Source organism: Elephas maximus, chromosome 11, assembly GCF_024166365.1.
Source record: "Elephas maximus indicus isolate mEleMax1 chromosome 11, mEleMax1 primary haplotype, whole genome shotgun sequence".
NCBI lineage: Eukaryota > Metazoa > Chordata > Mammalia > Proboscidea > Elephantidae > Elephas > Elephas maximus.
In genome coordinates this window covers 96,655,725-96,675,015 of record NC_064829.1, presented here as the reverse complement: position 1 = coordinate 96,675,015, position 19,291 = coordinate 96,655,725, and the positions used below count along the sequence as shown (strand labels likewise).

The 19,291-nt window shown below is 41.8% G+C and overlaps 1 protein-coding gene across 1 annotated transcript; it reads right to left on the bottom strand.

The window, feature by feature from the left end:
• Window positions 1–3,696: 3,696 nt before the first annotated feature.
• On the bottom strand, window positions 3,697–19,016 carry LOC126086230 (sialic acid-binding Ig-like lectin 6). The gene is made up of 8 exons (XM_049902395.1): window positions 18,977–19,016; window positions 18,528–18,899; window positions 18,089–18,367; window positions 17,845–17,892; window positions 16,455–16,712; window positions 15,694–15,790; window positions 15,287–15,368; window positions 3,697–3,855 (listed from the first exon to the last, which is right to left on the bottom strand). Exons 1-8 carry the CDS (start codon window positions 19,014–19,016, stop codon window positions 3,697–3,699), a joined length of 1,335 nt encoding a protein of 444 aa, XP_049758352.1.
• Window positions 19,017–19,291: the final 275 nt, after the last annotated feature.

The window sequence follows — 19,291 nt, the reverse complement described above, 5'->3', positions numbered from 1 at the left end:
CTTTCTATACTTCACTGTAAATAAGAGAAAAATGTTCAACAGAAGAAGTGAGAACAGATATTCTTGCCTTGATCCCATCTTTATGGGGAGAGTTTTCAATATGTCACCATCAATTACGATGCTAGAAGCAGGTTTTTCGTAGATGCCCTTGATCAGGTTGAAGAAGTTCTCTTCTAGTTCTAATTTGCTGAGTTTTTAAAAAATCATAAATGTCTACTCATTTTTTTCAAATGCTTTTTCTGCAGTAATTGACAGGCACATACGACTTCTTTCTTTTATGATGTTAAGATGGCAAATGATATTGATTTTTGAATGTTAAACCCCACTTGGTCATGATGTATCATATACATTATACATGTAGAATTAAATTTGCTAGTATTGAAGTAAGAATTTTTCTATGTTCATGAGGTGTATTGGTCAACAGTTTTCTTTTTTTGTAGTGTACTGGTCAGGTTTTTGTATCAGGCTTACAGTTTGCCTCATGAAATGAGGTTCCCTCCTCCTTTATTTACTAAGAAATCTTGGGAAAGTTTGGCATTATTTCTCCTTAAGTATTTCATATAATTCCACATGCAATGACATCATGATTAATTCAGTTATCACCTGTGGTTGATTTTGATGAAGACACTATGAAGCAAGTACATTGAAGGACAAAGTGACTACGGTTATTCATTGCTGTGGTGGCAATAATGACTACAAAGACTATGTAGAGGACTATCTGATCCTAGCTGTACTGGAAAGGTAGACACAAAACAAATTATAACCTCAGGTCTTATCTCTTAGGTCATGTCATAGTTGAAAACTACATAATTTGGATTTTTGAGGGAATATATACTATACTTCATCAGTTGCTCTAAACTATTTACCAAATTCACCCTTAAGGCTTCAAGTTTTGAAGTAATTGCAGTGCAAGGGAAAGCTCTGAAACAAGTAGAGGCTGTAGTGTAAGAAAATTTACAACTTGGGGCTTATAAGTCAGAATATCAAATCATACTTGCAGTGCCTGTGACAATTAAGAATGCTATATGCAGTCTCTGGGGAGCCCCATGGTGCAAAACTCTAGGATCTTTCTTTAAAAGTTATGTTTTGTTTTCTTAGAACACGTTGGTCTTTTTGAAAAAAGCTCCTGACTTTAGTTGACTGAATGCCTGGCTGTAGGATATCAAATGAATATATGATCTGAACTGCCCATCATGAACTAGGTGTTACATGACTCACCAAGCCAAAAGGTTAGGCATCTACAGCAGAAATCCATTATCAAGTGAAATGTGTATATGACACTAGGCTTCAGCAGTTCTGAAAGCACAAATAAGTCACATGAGTAGGTGGCACAGATTCCTACACCACCTGCTCCTAGTGTACTGCCCTATCTACGTGAAATAGTACCTACAATCTCATGGACAGTTCTTTAGGACCACTGTCTGAGGAGGAAACATTCCCATCTTGGTTTGCAAATGTCTCCTCACGATATGCTGGCACAGCTGGAAGTGGTCTGTTACAAACTCAAGCACAGTAAACCAGAAAGACAGTGCTGAAGGGAGATTACCCTAGTGGCAGAATTTCATTAGTGCATTTGGTTGTTCCTTTCATCTGAACTCAGAGATGGCCAGAAATACAGATCCACACTGAATCATGGCTACAGATATGGGTAATATATTTTTCCATTTTGGAAAAGTATCACATTTATGGAAGTGAATTGTAAAAATGGCATGACAGCAGTGTCTGACTTCCTTTAACTTCACAAGGGGAAGGAGAATCAAGATCAACAACCCAAGGCCATTTCTATGAGGCAGAGGTCAGATATGCCTCCTCTCTCCGCCATCTTTAACAATTCTGACACCAACCATCCCTCCCACGCACGGCACTCTCTACTTTTCTACTGAATTCACTAGCTCACTGCAATGGCCACACAGAACTCACAGACAATCCTTATACGATTATGGGGTTTATCAGGGATAAGGATCCAGTTCTTCCATCAAAGACAGCCTCTTCTCAGCTGTGCCCACAGGCACGCCTCTCTCTGGACCCTTGGATTCTGCTCGCTCAGACAAGTGTTACAAAGCTTTTTTATCTCTGCTGATAGGTGCCTTGAGGCACCCCATTCCACCATTAAACCTCAGCTGGAAGCTCCCTGGGTGGCAAACCTAACTTCACCAAGTGACCTGGGGCACCCTACCCCTCCAGCAAGCCTTCTGCCTGAAAGCACTCAGCTTTCTCACCCTGTGGACCGGGAATCCCCCACACCATCTCCTGCTGGTCTCCTGCCAGTCTCCTGGTTCTGCTGCCTCTGCTCCTGCCATTTCTCTGCTGCTGCTTTTCACCATCTTGCTGTCTTCAGTGTTAAAACTCTCACTCTCTGTTTGTCTCCTGGTGCCAGGAGCTTCTCAGCACGGGGATCCCATAGCCAAAGGAAGCACTCCATTTCTGCTTTTTTTTCCTTTGATGGTGGTGAGATTCTCTCTTTCCTGCATCTCGGATGGCTCATTTCAAGCCTAGCAAGATGGTAAAACTGACCAATCCCTTTGTTAGGGTTCCATAGACCTTATTTGCATGGTCACGCCCAATCCCTTGGGTGGGAATTACAATATCATGGCTAGAAACACCATACAAAAGCAATTCATTGCACCACATAAACAGTTTATTTTTTAATATCTTTATTTCACCTTGAGTCTTAAAACATTTACGTTGAGTATTACTAAAATAATATTTATTTCTCTCAGGACATTAAGATAACATTGTACTGTATTCAGACTTTCAATATTGCTACTGATAAATCAACTGTCAGTCTAACTGTGCTCTTTTCAATATAATCTGTCCCTCCCTACCCTACCCCTGCCTCCCCAGCTAATCCTAAAAATTTCCCTTAGTCATTGTTTTTCAATGCTGTTCTTCAGTTTCACTGAAGGAACAGAACCTAGGAGATCTAAAAGGAAACTGCTAGAATTGACATGGAATATAGGTGACTGGTGAGAAATAAGGTTGGAGAGGTCTGCATGGACAAGGTCATGCAGTCTTGAATACACAGATAAAGGGCAGGAAATTTATTTGGGTGAGTCATGGAAGGGTTTTGAGACGGGAGTGACACACACAGCTGGTGGTATGGCTTCTGGGACTTACCCCTCCAAGACTTAGGAAAAATTGCCACCATAAACTTTCTGTTCAGGGAAGAAAAAACTACCATTCACTGACCACACGCTTTGCATCAGGACTTTTGTGAGCTGTTTCATATGTACTCTTTCATTGATCTTTCACAGTAACCTGGTTACCTGATTCCAACTCATGGTAACACCATGTGTGCAGGATGGAACTACACTCCATAGGGTTTTCAAGGCTGTCAACATTTACAAGCAGATGGCAGGGCTTTCTTGTGAGGTGCTCTGGGATGGTTTGAATTACCAACTTTGTGGTTAGTAGTCAAACAATCATTTGCAACATCCACGGACTCCATATAACCTAGTTACATAAACCTTATTTTCCTGCTTTACAGAGCAATGAAGCGAGGCACAGAGATATAAAGTGACTTGCTCGATAAGTGACATAGACTCAGGTCTCTTGGATAGAAATCCACATATGCCAGAGCATTCATATAATACATTACCAAGAAGTCCATTCAGTTTTAAAGAATCAAAACCTGAGAGATACCATGTACTTTCCACTCAAGGCTGTGACTTTGAGCACTTTCTCATTTGTGTGTCTTTATCTCTGCATATTAGTGTCATTGTCCTCCTGTTCCTGCAGTCTCAGCTTCTTAAAGTTGAGGAATGCATAGTGGAGCTCTTGTTTCTCTCTTGATATAGGTCCAGCCCCAGCAGGGGCTCGGTGGTCTGAAGGTATCCCTATCTGGTGCCAGTGTCCCTGAGGGTAAGGAAGAGAATGGATTCAGATCAAGGCAGTGGGGTCTAAGACAAAGCAGCCAAGCACCAGGAAGAAATTGGGAGTGATGAAACTTTTGTCATTTCTCCATTCATTTATTCCAAAATACATAATAATTCAGACTGGCCAGCCCTCAGTGAGTGCTTGTACTAATCACATTATGTTCTCAAAAAATGCTGTAGAGTGGATAGTCTTATAGTCATTTTACAAATTAAAAAAAAAAAAAAAAAAACCTGAGACTAAGAGAGTTTATACACATTGCTTGAAGACACACACATATATAAAAGTACCATTGATTCCTGAGTCAAAACCAGTTTTTTCCAACGACAGAGTCTGCCATCCTATTAATTGCCTGGTAGTGTGCTCCGTGTTGGATATGGAGCAATGGTTAAAGTAGACACAGTCCCTGATATTGTGCAGCTGATGGCTTTCTAGGAGAGGCACTTATTAAATAAACAGAAAATAAATGCATTTCAAGTTGTAAATTTGTGATGTTAGAAATTTTGAAACAGAAATCAGGGGTAGAGGTGGCATAACTGGTTCCTGGGCAGGTACTAGAAGACAGGCAGAGACCAGGCCCTGCAGTAAAGGTGATAACCACATATCTTTCCTATATTTGCCCATCCCTTAGTACCTTACAGAAGAATGTATAGAAACTGTGGAGTAAGAGCTTCAGAAAATCTTCAGTGACTTCCTTGAGTCTTTGGCTGCACATTCAGCTGTGCATGCATGCTATGAGATGCCATAAATCTGAGAAAAAAACATGCTATTTGAGAAAGAACAATTATGGGGAAGATAGAGTAAAGGTTAATCTAAACTCACCCTCACAAGCTTTTATTAAAAGCTTTGAATGGGTCAAGATAACCCACAAGTAAATTGACTGCCTGCCAGTGGAGAGCTCAAGAATGTTTCAAGGAATACTAGAATATCCAGATAATCAACTGTATAACATAACATCCAGCATCCTTCCCAAAATTACTAAATAGGCAAAGAAGCTACAAAATGTCAGCCATGACAAGAAGAAAAATAGTCAATAGAAACAGGTCCCAACATTTCAGAAATAATGCAATTTGAAGTCATAATTTTTAAAATACCTATTAATAAATATGTTCAAGGAATAAACAGAAGCAGAAGCTCCATACAGAAATCATGAAATTAGACAACCACTTCATGCAATACAAACAACTCATCTCTAGAATAACTAAGACCTAAATTATCTAAATGTCAAAAGCAAAAAAAATTTAAATTTCTGTATAAAACATAGATGAATATGTTTCTGATCTTAGAGTAGGAAAAATTTCTTTAAAAAGACACAAAATCACTCAATATAAAAGTTTTAATTAATACAACTGTATCAAAATTAAAGACTTAGGAGGCAGGGATAAGATGGCGGAATAGACAGACACTTTTGGCAAGCCCTCTTAGAGCAAAGATCCAAAAAAAAATGAGTGCAATGAATATATTTATGACAAGCTAGGAGCTCTGAACATCAAAGGCAAAGTTAGAAAACAAACTGAGAGGCAGGGGGAGGAAGAGACAGTTCAAAAGCAGAGAGGAGTTACCAGACCTGAGTTGCCGGGAGCCCTCAGGCACCATTCCCGGGAGCAGCTGCAGAAGGCTGGTACTAGCACTGGGCTGCAGCTTCCTCAGGGAGGGGCAGCCAGCCACACAGCCTACTCAAACCTCCGGAACCAGAAAAGAATGGCGCTCTCGGCAAAAGCTAAGTATTTGCATATATTTTACCGTGCCTCCCACCCCCAAGCTGACTTCAGCAGCTGTTGATTTCCCTGGGCCAGAGATTAAGTCCTGTTGAGTGCCTGGAGCCATTCTCCCAGTCATGGAGAAGGAATAAATTTGCAATTGGGGGAAAAGATAATTTGGCAGCTCCGCTAACTGGGGGAGCTCAGGACAGAAGTGGCTCCTGTCCAGGCATAAACGGTCTGTGGACTTTGAGCACCTTTCCCCCCCTGTGTGGACCTGTGTGGGCCTATTTCAGGAGAATAGGCCCTTGTTGGCAGACTACAACTGTTTCAGCTGTGTGGTGGAGAGGTGGGTGTTTGATGTTTGACATCACTTTGCCTATTAAACAGGGTTCTCTCCTACCCACATCAAGGACCTGAGGACTAGTACATCCATTCAGGTCACCCAGCCACCCACAACATAGGTCCAAGGATAACTGGTACCTCCCAGTCTTCACAACCAAAAACATTGGGTGCCCAAATTCCATCTGCAGACCTCACCCACTGGTACACTCTAGGGGAGAGGCATGCACTTTCCTCAGAGACACATGGGGGACAATTCTCAGCTCACTGCCTTGTTCAGAGCATGACCCCCTGCTGCAACCAGATACCGGTACCTACACCAATCACCCCTGCCCCTCTAAGAATGTAGGACAGAGCCTGTACCACACACTTGATGAGCAGCTACCTAGACAACTGAGCTGAGTTCATACAGGAAAAGTGAATGGACTTCTAGACTAATATACCTGATAGCAGCTCTAGCCATCTGGGGACATCAGAGCTCCAAAGGCAAAAATAATCAAGCTAGCTCACTCAAGCAACCCATTTGGGTGTATCAAAACAAAACAAAGCAAGAAGCTGTGATACAGTAAGCAAACACTAAACAAACTAGTACAATAACTTATAGATGGCTTAGAGACAACAGTCATCATGAAGTCACATAAAGAAATAGACCATGATCACCTCAACAAGCTCTCAAAGCAAAGAATCAAGGGATCTTCTAGATGAAAGTGCCTTTCTGGAATTACCAGATGCAGAATACAAAAGATTAATATACAGAACCCTTCAAGACATCAGAAAGGAAATCAGGCAATACACAGAACAAGCCAAGGAACACACAGACAAAGCAGTTGAAGAAATTAAAAAGATTATTCAGAAACATAAAGAAAAATTTAATATGCTGGAAAAATCTATAAACAGACAGCATTCAGAAATTCAGAAGATTAACAATACAATTACGCAACTCAATAGAAAGTCAGAGGAGCAGAACTGAGCAAGTGGAAGGCAGAACTTGTGAACTTGAAGACAAAGCACTTGGCACCAATACATTTGAAGAAAAATAATAAAAAAAGAATTTTAAAAAGATGAAGAAACCTTTAAGAATCATGTGGGATTCTATCAAGAGAAATAACCCATGAGTAATTGGAGTACCAGAACAGGGAGGGATAACAGAAAATACACAGGGAATCGTGGAAGATTTGTTGGCAGAAAACTCCCTGATATCGTGAAAGATGAGAAGATGTCTATTGAAGATTCTCATGGAACTACACATGAGGTAGATTTTTAAGGAAAATCACCAAGACATATTATAATCAAACTTGTCAAAACCAAAGATAGGGAGAGAATTTTAAGAGCAGCTAGAGATAAACAAAAAGTCACCTACAAAGGAGAGTCAATAAGAATCAACTCAGACTACTCAGCAGAAACTACACAGGCAAGAAGGCAATGGATAACTTATATAAAGAATTAAAGGAAAAAAATTGCCAACCAAGAATCATATATCCATCAAAACAGTCTCTCAGATATGAAGGTGAAATTAGGACATTTCCAGATGAATAGAAGTTTAGGGAATTCGTAAAAACCAAACCAGAACTACAAGAAATACTACAGGGAGTTCTTTGGTTAGAAAATCAATAATATCAGATATCAACCCAAGTCTAGAGCACTGAATAGAGCAATCAGATGTCAACCCAGACAGGGAAATCACAAAAATAAATCAAGATAAAAAAAAATGCTCAAAACAGGAAAACTCCAATGTTATTATGTAAAAGAAGACAGCATTAAAGCAATAAAGAGGGACTAAGAAATGTAGTCATAGATCTTTCATATGGAGAGGAAGACAAGGTGTTACAAAGAAATAAAAGTTAGCTTTAAATTTAGAAAAATAGGTGTAAATATTCAGGTAACCACAAAGGAGACAAACTATCCTACACATTGAAATAAAATACAAGAAAAAGTAGAGCCTCAGCAGAAACAAAACAACAACAATGAATATGAGGAAAAGACAATATACAAAGATAAACTACTCAGCACAAAAAATTAAGTGGGAAAAAGAAACTGTCAGCAACACACAAAAAAAGACATCAAAATGATAGCACTAAATTCATACCTATCTATAATTTTACTGTATGTAAATGGACTAAATGCACCAATAAAGAGACAGAGAGTGGCAGAATGGATTAAAAAACAAGATCCATTTATATGCTTCCTACAAGAGACACACCTTAGACTTAGAGACACAAACAAACTAAAACTCAAAGGATGGGAAAAAAACATATCAAGCAAAAAACAATCAAAAAGGAGCAGGAATGGCAATATTAATTTCTGACAAAATAGACTTTAAAGTTAAATCCATCAGAAAGAATAAGGAAGGACACTATATAATGATTAAAGGGACAATACACCAAGAAGATATAACCATATTAAATATTTATGCACCCAATGACAGGGCTGCAAGATACATAAAACAAACTCTATCAGCATTGAAAAGTGAGATAGGCAGCTCCACAATAATAGTAGGAGACTTCAACACACGACTTTCCGTAAAGGACAGGACATCCAGAAAGAAGCTCAATGAAGACACGGAAGATCTAAATGCCACAATCAACCAATTTGACCTCATAGACATATACGGAGCACTCCACCCAACAGCAGCCAAGTATACCCTCTTTACTAGTGCACATGAAACATTCTCTAGAATAGACCACATATGAGGTCATAAAGCAAGCCTTAGCAGAATCCAAAACATTGAAATATTACAAAGCATCTTCTCTGACCATGAGGCCATAAAAGTAGAAATCAATAACAGGAAAAGCAGGGAAAAGAAATCAAACATGTGAAATCTGAACAAAACCCTGCTCAAAAAGGACTGGATTATAGAAGACATTAAGGGTGGAAAAAAGAAATTCAGAGAATCCAATGAGAATGAAAACACTTCCTATCAGAACCTTTGGGACATAGCAAAAGCACTGCTCAGAGGTCAATTTAGATCAATAAATGCACACATCCAAAAAGAAGAAAGGGTCCAAATCAAAGAATTATCCCCACAACTTGAACAAATACAAAAAGAGCAAAAAAAAAAAAGAATCCCTCAGGCACCAGAAGAAAGCAAATAATAAAAATTAGAGCAGAATCAAATGAATTAGAGAACAGAAAAACAATCGAAAGAATTAACAAGACCAAACCTGGTTTTTTGAAAAAATCAACAAAATTGATAAACCACTGGCCAAACAGACAAAAGAAAAACAGGAGAGGAAGTAAATAACCCAAATGAAAAATGAGATGGACAATATCACAACAGACCCAACTGAAATTCAAAGAATCACATCAGATTACTATAAAAATTGTACTCTAACAAATTTGAAAACCTAGAAGAAATGGATGAATTCCTAGAAACACACTACCGACCTAAACTGACAAAAACAGAGATAGAACAACTAAATAGACCCATAACAAGAGATTGAAACGGTAATCAAAAAACTCCCAACAGCAACAAAAAAACCCTGGCCCGCATGACTTCACTGCAGAGTTCAACCAAACTTTCAAAGAAGAGTTAACACCACTACTACTAAAGGTATTTCAGAGCATAGAAAAAGATGGAATACTCCCAAACTCATTCTATGAAGCTAGCATATCCCTGATACCAAAACCAGGTAAATACAGCACAAAAAATGAAAATTACAGACCTATATCCCTCATGAACTTAGATGCGAAAATACTCAACAAAATTCTAGCCAATGGAATTCAACAACATATAAAAAAAAATTCACCATGACCAAGTGGGATTTATCCAGGTATGCAGGGATGGTTCAACATTAGAAAAACAATTAATGTAATCCGTCATATAAATAAAACAAAAGACAAGAATCATATGATTTTATCAATTGATGCAGAAAAGCCATTTGACAAAGTTCAACACCCACTCATGAAAAAACTCTCAGCAAAATAGGAATAGAAGGAAAATTCCTCAACATAATAAAGGGCGTTTATACAAAGCCAACAGCCAGCATCACCCTAAATGGAGAGAGTCTGAAAGTATTCCCCTGGAGATCAGGAACCAGACAAGGATGTCCTTTATCACCACTCTTATTCAACATTGTGCTTCAAGTCCTAGCCAGAGCATTTAGGCTAGATAAAGAAATAACGGGCATCCAGATTGGCAAGGAAGAAGTAAAAGTACCTCTATTTGCAGATGATGTGATCTTATACACAGAGAACCCGAAGGAATCCTCCAGAAAACTACTGAAACTGATAGAAGAGTTCAGGAGAGCATCGGGATACAAGATAAACATACAAAATCAGTTGCATTCTTCTACACCAACAAAAAGAACATCAAAGAGGAAATCATCAAATCAATACCATTTACGGTAGCCCCCAAGAAGGTAAAATACTTAGGAAAAAGTCTTACCAGGGATATAAAAGACTTATACAAAGAAAACACAAAACACTTCTGCAAGAAACCAAAGAGACCTACGTAAGTGGAAAAACATACCTTGCTCATGTATAGGAAGACTTAACATTGTAAAAATGACTATTCTATCAAAAGTGATCTATAGATTTAATGCAATTCCGATCCAAATTCCAATGGCATTTTTTAATGAGAGAGAAAAACAAATCACCAACTTCATATGGAAGGGAAAGAGTCTCTGGATAGGTAAAGCATTACTGAGAAAGAAGAACAAAGTGGGAGGCCTCACTCTACCTGATTTTAGAACCTACTATACCACCACAGTAGTCAAAACAGCCAGGTACAACAACAGACACATAGACCAATGGAACAGAATTGAGAATCCAGGCATAAATCCAACCACATACGAGCAGCTGATATTTGACAAAGGCCCCAAATCAGTTAAATGGGGAAAAGACAGTCTTTTTAACAAACAGTGCTGGCATAACTGGATATCCACCTGCAAAAGATTGAAAAAAGACCGATACCTCCCACCATGCACAAAAACGAACTCAAAATGGATCAAAGACCTAAATGTACAATCTAAAATGATAAAGATTATGGAAGAAAAAGTAGGGACAATGTTAGGAGACCTAATGCATGGCATAAAGAGTATACAAAATATTATTAACAATGCAGAAGAAAAACTAGATAACTGGGAGCTCCTAAAAATCAAACACCTATGCTCATCCAAAGACTTCACCAAAAAACTAAAAAGATTACCTACAGATTGGGAAAAAGTTTTTAGCTACGACATTTCCTATCAGCACCTGATCTCTAAAATCTGCATGATATTGCAAAAACTCAACTACAAAAAGACAAATAACCCAATTAAAAAATGGGCAAAAGATATGAACAGACTCTTCACTAAAGAAGACATTCAGGTAGCTAACAGATAGATGAGGAAACGCTCACAATCATTAGTCATTAAAGATGCAAATCAAAACTACAATCAGATTCCACCTCACTCCAACAAGGCTGGCATTAATCCAAAAAAAAAACAAAATAATAAATGTTGGAGAGGTTGTGGAGAGGCTGGAACACTTATACACTGCTGGTGGAATGTAACATGGTACAACCACTTTGGAAATCGATTTGGTGCTTCCTTCAAAAGCTAGAAATAGAGCTACCATACGATCCAGCAAACCCACTCCCTGGAATATATCCTAAAGAAATAAGAGAAGTTACATGCACAGATATATGCACACCCATATTCATTGCCACACTGTTTACAATAGCAAAAAGATAGAAGCAACCAAGGTGCCCAGCAATGGATAAATGGATAAATAAATTATGGTATAATTACACAATAGAATACTATGCATGGATAAAGAACAGTGATGAATCCGTGAAACATTTCATAACATGGAGGAATCTGGACAGCATTATGCTGAATGAAATTAGTCAGTTGCAAAAGGACAAATATTGTAAAAGACCACTACTATAAGAACTTGAGAAATAGTTTAAACAGAGAAGAAAATATTCTTTGATGGTTACAAGGGGTGGGAGGGACAGAGGGAGGGAGAGGGATATTCACAAATTAGATAGTAGATAAGAAATACTTTAGGTGACTGGAAAGACAAATTACAGTAGGGGAGAGGTCAGCACAACGGGACTAAATAAACCAAAAGCAATGAAGCTTCTGGAATAAACTGGATCCTTCAAAGGCCAGAGTAGTAGGGGTGGGACTTTGGGAACCATGATTTCAGGAGACATCTAAGTCAATTGACATCATAAAATCTATTAAGAAAACACTCTGTATTCCACTTTGAAGAATGGCATCTGGGGTCTTAAACGCTAGCAAGTGGCTCCCTAAGATGCATCAATTGGTCTCAACCCATCTGGAGAAAAGGAGAATGAAGACATCAAGGACACAAGGTAATTATAAGCCCAAGAGACAGAAAGGGCCACATAAACCAGAGACTACATCGGCCTGAGACCAGAAGGACTAGATGGTGTCCGGCTACAACTGATGACTGCCCTAAAGGAGAACACAACAGAGAACCCCTGAGGGAGCAGGAGAGCGGTGAGATATGGACCCCAAATTCTCATAAAAAGACCGGACTTAATGGTCTGACTGAGACTAGAAACTGCCTGGTGGTCATGGTCCCCAGACCTTCTGTTAGCACAAGACAGTAACCATTCCCAAAGCCAACTCTTCAGACAGAGATTGGACTGGACAACGGGATGGAAAAAGATGCTGGTGAAGAGTGAGCTTCTTGGATCAAGTAGACACTTGAGACTATGTTGGCACCTCTTTTCTGGAGGTGGGATGAGAGGGCAGAGGGGGTCAGAAGCTGGCAGAACGGACAGGAAAAGAGAGAGTGGATTGAAGGAGCGTGCTGTCTCATTAGCGGGAAAGAAATTAGGAGTATATAGCTGGGCAAGTAAAAATTTTTGTATGAGAGACTGACTTGATTTGTAAACTTTCACTTAAAGCACAATAAAAATTTTAAAGAAAAATTAAAGACTTAGGTTCAGCAAGTCACCTTAAGAAAAACAAAATGACAAGCTACACACTGGAAAAAGTTGCTTATACTACACATAACTACACACAACTCGTATTAAAACTGTATAATGAGTTCCTACAGATTAGTAAGGAAAGGACAAACTATCAAGACAAAAATAGGCAAATGTGGTGAACAGGCATTCCATAGGGCAGGTAGACATTTATGGATTCTTAACTTTTTAAAAATACAGAAATAAAAGCAAAACATTTAGTAATCAGAAAAGTGTAAATGAAGACCTCAATGTGCTACCCCAATTTTATTAGCAAAAATGAGAAGTCTCAGGAAATCAAGTGTTGGAAAGGATGTGAATCAATAGAATTCCTTACACTTAGTTTGTGGGAATGTATATGCTCCATCACATTGGAAAACCATTGGGTATTACCCTGTTAAGATGGACACTTTTACGGTAATCTAGCATTTCAATTCTTAGGTATATGACCAAGAAAGTCCCGCTTATGAACACACTGAGATATGAAATAATAATGCTCATAACAGCCACACCTGGAAATAATCTAAATGATCATCAACATGAGACCAGGTAAATAAATTGCGTGGTAATAACATGATGTATTTATCATGAATGAACTACATCTACATATAACAATGCGGATGGATCTTAATGATGTAACATGGAGTGAAAAAACCAAGTCCCAAAAGACTACATTGAACATAACGCCCTTTTTAGAAAGTCCAAAATAAGCAAATTTTATCAATATATTACTGTTGCTGTTGAGTCGATTCCAACTCATAGCGACCGTATAGGACAGAATAGAACTCCCCTATAGGGTTTCCAGGGAGCGCCTGGTGGATTTGAACTGTTGATCTTTTGATTAGCAGCCATAGTTCTTAACCACTATGTCACCAGGTTTTCCAATCAGTATATTGCTTAGGTGTAATTCCATGAGTTGGGGCGTGGGGAGAGGTAATCGCTATGGCATGATAAACAGAATTCGGGATAGAGGCTACTCAAGATGGAGCTAGCTAGAGGGTTGGGAAGAGAAGGAACACACAGGTAGATGTAAGCTATTGTCAGCATTTTCATTCTTGGATTGAGTAATGGGTTAATGGTCTATATTATAAACAAAAAAAATAGAATAGGTCCATGAGTAGATCAATTATGACAGAATATCATGAACCAATCATCACTGCAGATTGAATGACTGATGTAATTGACCTGAGATGAATTAAATACACACATGCACCTATGAGAAGGGGCCCTAGTGGCACAGTGGTTAAAAGTTTGGCTGCTAACCAAAAGGTTGGCATTTCAAATTCACCCGCCATCCTTGGAAACGCTATGGGGCAGTTCTACTTTGTCCTACAGAGTTCCTATGAGTCAGAATTGACTCAGTGGCAACAGTTGTTTCTTCACCTACGAGGAGGAGCCCTGGTGGCGAAATGGTTAAGTACTCACCCACTAACAGAAAGGTTGGAAGTTCAAACCCACCCAGGGGCTTTGCAGGAGAAGGACCTGACGGTCAGCTCCCATAAAGATTAAAGCCTAGAAAACCCTATGGGGAAGTTCTATTCTTCACATTGGGTCACAATGAGTTGAAATTGACTCAATGGCATCCTACAACAAGAACATATAAGAAAGGCAATGGGAACAGGGTGCACTGAGTGAGACCAACAGGAGCCTGTATCAGACCTGACCCTTCATCTTAAGGAGACACCAGCATGGCAGGAGACAGGCCTGTGTTTGTAATTATGACATGGTGAACCTCACAAAACAGGGATGTACCCTGGCATGTAGGGACACAGAGGAGAGGGTAATAGCCTCTTGCTGGGAAGGGGTTGATCATGGTTTTCACAGAGAAAGGATTATATTTCATTTGCATCTTGAATAATGAGCATGATTTTGCCAGTAGAAGTAGTGACCTAGTTAGTGGCAAATCCAGAGGAGGGGACATTGTCACTGCTGTTCGGGACCTGATTAGGAAAATGAAGAACAGTGAGGTGGAGCACAATGCAAAGGCGTGGAGGGGAGGAAACAGATGGGAAAGGGCGTGATACCACGCCAAAGCATTTGGTGTCTTCTCCAACCACAGGGAGCTAGCTGAGACATCCAAATCTTACAAATGATGGAGGGACTAAATAATTATTTCTGAAAGATTTTCCCAGTGGCTTGTGTTGAGAAGAGACAGGGGCAAGAATGTGAGTGGGCCCAGGGATCCAGGAGAGAGATAATGAAACTTCAGTGAGCAAAGGAGTAAGATAAGGCCAAGGAGGCCAGTCTGAATTCTATCTGGAAAGAAGGGTAGACAGAATTTGATAATTTAAATGCTGCAAGGAATGAAACTAAAATGAAAACAACTCTCAGGTCTCCAGATGTGGGACTCTTGGGTGGAGAATGATAAGTGTTGAATGCTAATAAGGAAGGCCCTAAGGGTGGTGTCCAAAAGGGGTAATGCTGAATGGGAGGTGAACCTATCACTCACCCATGATCCTGAACCCAAGAACAGGTTCATATCATTCGTGCCTTCCACTGTCTTAGCTGCTTTCTTCCTCTGAGTCTTCGCTCTGAGGGGAGATCCCAGGTATTTTCAGCCTTGCTATGTAGGACATGGAGTAGGTAGACCATCCCCCTACTCCCTATGAAGAGCATGGAAATGGTAGCTGGGATAGATGGACGAGGGCCTAGTCTCCAGGTGCTCCTCCTAACCAAAGAGCTGGACTAGAAGTTGGGAAGAGACCCCACATTGGTCCAACTGATTACAGGTGGAAGTTTCCTGGCCCTCCCAACCACTCCAGGTTTTTCCAGCTCAGGTTTTCTGAGATTGTACAACCTGCATAACCTCTCCACCCCAGGTGCCTCCCTCCACCCCAGGAGCCCACTCACTCCCACCTGAAGATGAGGAAAAGGCAGAGACAAAGCAGGGCCATTCCACTAGCTCCTCCAGCAGCTCCCAGGACTTCTGAACATGATCTGGGTTCTGGTTTCCCTACAGATAATTCAAGGTTCAATTAAATGCCAATCCCAACACATGGCATCCTCCCAACCATCCACTCCTCTCTGCCCTCAATTAATGTGTCTGATGCCCACCCAGGACTCAGTCACTTGGCATCCCTTTGCTCTGTAGATCCTGAACCAGCCTCTTCACAGCACACCACACATCCCCACCAGCCAAAGGACTGAGGGTCTTATCCCCAGCCACTCCTGTCTTGGCCTTGAGTGCCTATTCTCCATGCTCCATCTCTCTAGGGATGAGGCTCCTTTTCCCTTGAAGACCCTTGACCTGGCAGCAGCAGGACAGTGATGCTCTGGGCTCCACGGACACTCTGAATCTCACAGGAGAGTCCAAAGCTAGCACTGAGCCCAGCACTGAGGCTCAGGTGCTGTTGGCCCAGGGTCCAGACGAGCTGGAGGTGACTATGAGGGAGGTGTTGCTGATACTGCCCTCCACCAGCCTGTCCCCAATACGCCAGTGCAAGGAGGCAGCCCACAGTTCTTGTACAGAGCAGCTGCAGCCCACACCCTCGGCCTCCCAGGAGCAGAAGGGACTGAGAAGCTGTGGGGGATCTGTGGGGAGGAACGAGAGGGCTCAGCAGGGGAACTCTTGTGTCTCTAATACCATGGAGTCCTTCCTCAGCTGCCTCCAAACTCACAGTGAACAGAGACATTCAGAAGAACATGCTGGGAGCCCAGCTGGTTTTGAGCTTGGCAGGTGAACACTCCTTCTTCTGCAGTCCCTGCTTGAGGCAGCTCCATGTATCCAGTGTTGGAGATAACAGAGGCATTCAGGCTTGGGGACTCCCAGAACCAGCTTAGTTCTGCAGGGGGATTGCTGTCAGCAACACAGACCAAATGCAGGGTCTGCCCCTCCAGGATGGGAAGAGATGAGGCGTTTCCCAAGATCTTGAAGTCTTTGGGAGAGAGAAGTATATGGAAAGGGAGAAAAAGAAACATGGAGAGAGAGAGAGAAATATGGTGGGAGAGAGACATGGAGACAGAGAGATGAAGAAAAAGAGAAATATGGAGAGAGACATGGTGAGAGATATGGAGAGAGACAGAGAAATTGAGCATTTTGGGACACCGACAGCCCTGCCCTCTTCTCTCTCCCAGAGTCAAGCCTATTGTCCCTCTCCTCCTCTGGTGTCCACAGTAACCCGGGGGAGGCCTCAGGCCTTCAGAAGAGGCCCAGATCATTTTTCTAGAGTTTCCCAGCTCTCTGACTGATGGAGGACAGAGGTCCTCAAACAGGCGTACAGTAAACAAATGCAGTTAATGGGCCAAGAAAGAACTTAAGGAACATCAGGAGGAGGAAAAACATCAGAGAAAAGGGTGAAGTGAGAGAGATAGGACGGCTTCTGTTGGAACTGGCAAAACAGAATTGTGGGTGAGCAAAACACTGACTTCCAGGAGTTGGTCAGGAGTGGGGGCTTTCTCCCTCTGCTCACCCCACATCTGGCCTTGCTAGCTGGTGTTAAGGACTGAATTGTGTCCCCAAAAAATATGTGTTGTAAATCTAACCTCTGCCTGTGGCTGTAATACCATTTATGAATGAGCTATGTTTGTTATCTTAATGAGGCAGGATTAGGTTTTGTTCAAGAGGATTAGGTTATATTTGTTATGTTAATGAGGTTGGATTGGGGTATATCTTGAGTCAATCTCTTTTGACATACAAAAGAGAGTAAACAAGTAAGCTAAATAGCAGAGATGGGGAACAGAGATGCCAAGTCATATGAAGATCTCCCAGGACAGAAGCTCAAAAAGGAAAGGACATGACCAGAGCCACTCCAGAAGAGGGAGAAAGCCTTCCCCTAGGGTCGGCATCCTTAATTTGGACTTCTAACCTCCTAAACCATGAGAAAAGAAATTTCTGTTTGTTAAAGCCACCCACTTGTGGTGTTTCTGTTCTAGAAGCACTAGATAACTAAGACAGCAGCTTTCTCATACCCCATACAGTCCTTGGTTAGTTGGAGCTCTGGGGCCTATCCTAAGCTGGCAGAGACTCCACTTCCACCCCAGCCCTGGAGAGGAGAGGTTCTTTCCTACCTGTGCTGTTTCCTTGGAAGACTCTGATGACCATGTTCTGTGGAGCATCTGGAACAGAAGATGTGGCAGCCTCATCATCCATGATGAGAAATGATTGGGCATTGGGCCTTTCCCTCAGAAGCCATGGAAACAGGTAAGAAGGCTCTTTCCTGCTTGGCTTCCATGTCCCAGTCATCAAGCTGTGGCCCAGCCCCACGAAGGCCCCACACCCTCAGTGACCCAGGTGACCCCACTCAGCACTCACAAGAGAAATTAAGCTGGACAGTCCTCTTCACAGTCACACCAACTGCAGGGAAGGTCACCTGACATGTAAGGCTGGTGCCATGGTCCTGGGGTCTTGGGGAGAGGGTGAGCACTGAGGAAAGGTGGGTCCGGGGGCCCAAGGAGGTAAGGGCAGCTGAGCTCCAGGAGAAGATGGGGAGCGTCCCCTGCTCACAGGCCCAGGGCACAGTGCAGGTCAGGTTCCTGGGGCGCCCAGACTCCAGGATTCCTGGGATCTGGATGTCGGGTAGTTGAGTCAGGGCTGGGGAGGAGAGAGGAGAGATGAGAGCCCCTCAGCATGTTGTCAGCCAGCCCCAGGGTCTTGTCATGATTGTCCCCACCCCCACGAGGAACAGAACCATCTATTTTCTACTTCTGGTGCACCACACCCTAGGACCTTTTTTTCTGGGCCCCTACCATACCTGTCACCTTCAGAGAGATCATCTTATCTTTAAATGTGTATTTCCCAAGAAAATTCTCCATTCGAAGGAAGTACCTCCCACTGTCTGCCATGTTGGCATCTCTGATGCTCAGGGAGCAGTCGTTGATCCAAAGATCCCCGAGGAGGAGGAATCGGCCCTGGGTCCTTTCCTGCACCTTCCGTCCTGGTTGGTTTGTGGCCACTGGAAGATCACGGTGTATGTCCGCCCCTGACCGAAACCAAGACATGTAGAGGTATCCATAGGAACCGATAGAATAGGGAAATTTACAGGGCACAAGGACACACAAGCCCTCCTGCACTGTCATGGATTCCTTTAGTTCCAGCTCGATTCTCCAACTCTGAGTCGGGAACCCTGGGGGAGGGAGAGACTCAGCTTCAAGCTCTAGAAACTCCCCTGAGTGGAATCCCACACCCTATCACCCCACTCACCTGCCCACAGCAGGGACAGCAGCAGCAGTGGTGGCAGCATCTCTGGCCCCTACCTGAGTCAGCCTGACTTCCAGAGTCCCTCTGAAAAGGAATGGAAAGCCACAGATTTAGGAGGGCAGTGGAAGCCTGGGCAGGAAGACAATGGTCATAACAAAATGTAAAAAAAGAAAAAAAAACACAAAAGAGGAACTTTAGACTCAGCAGAGATTGGTCAAGATTATCCAATTCCATTTGTGCACGTCACAGATGAACCCTGAGGGTAAGAGGAGGCAAGAGGATTGGCTTGTATAAGGCAGCAAGGAAAGACAAGAGCCC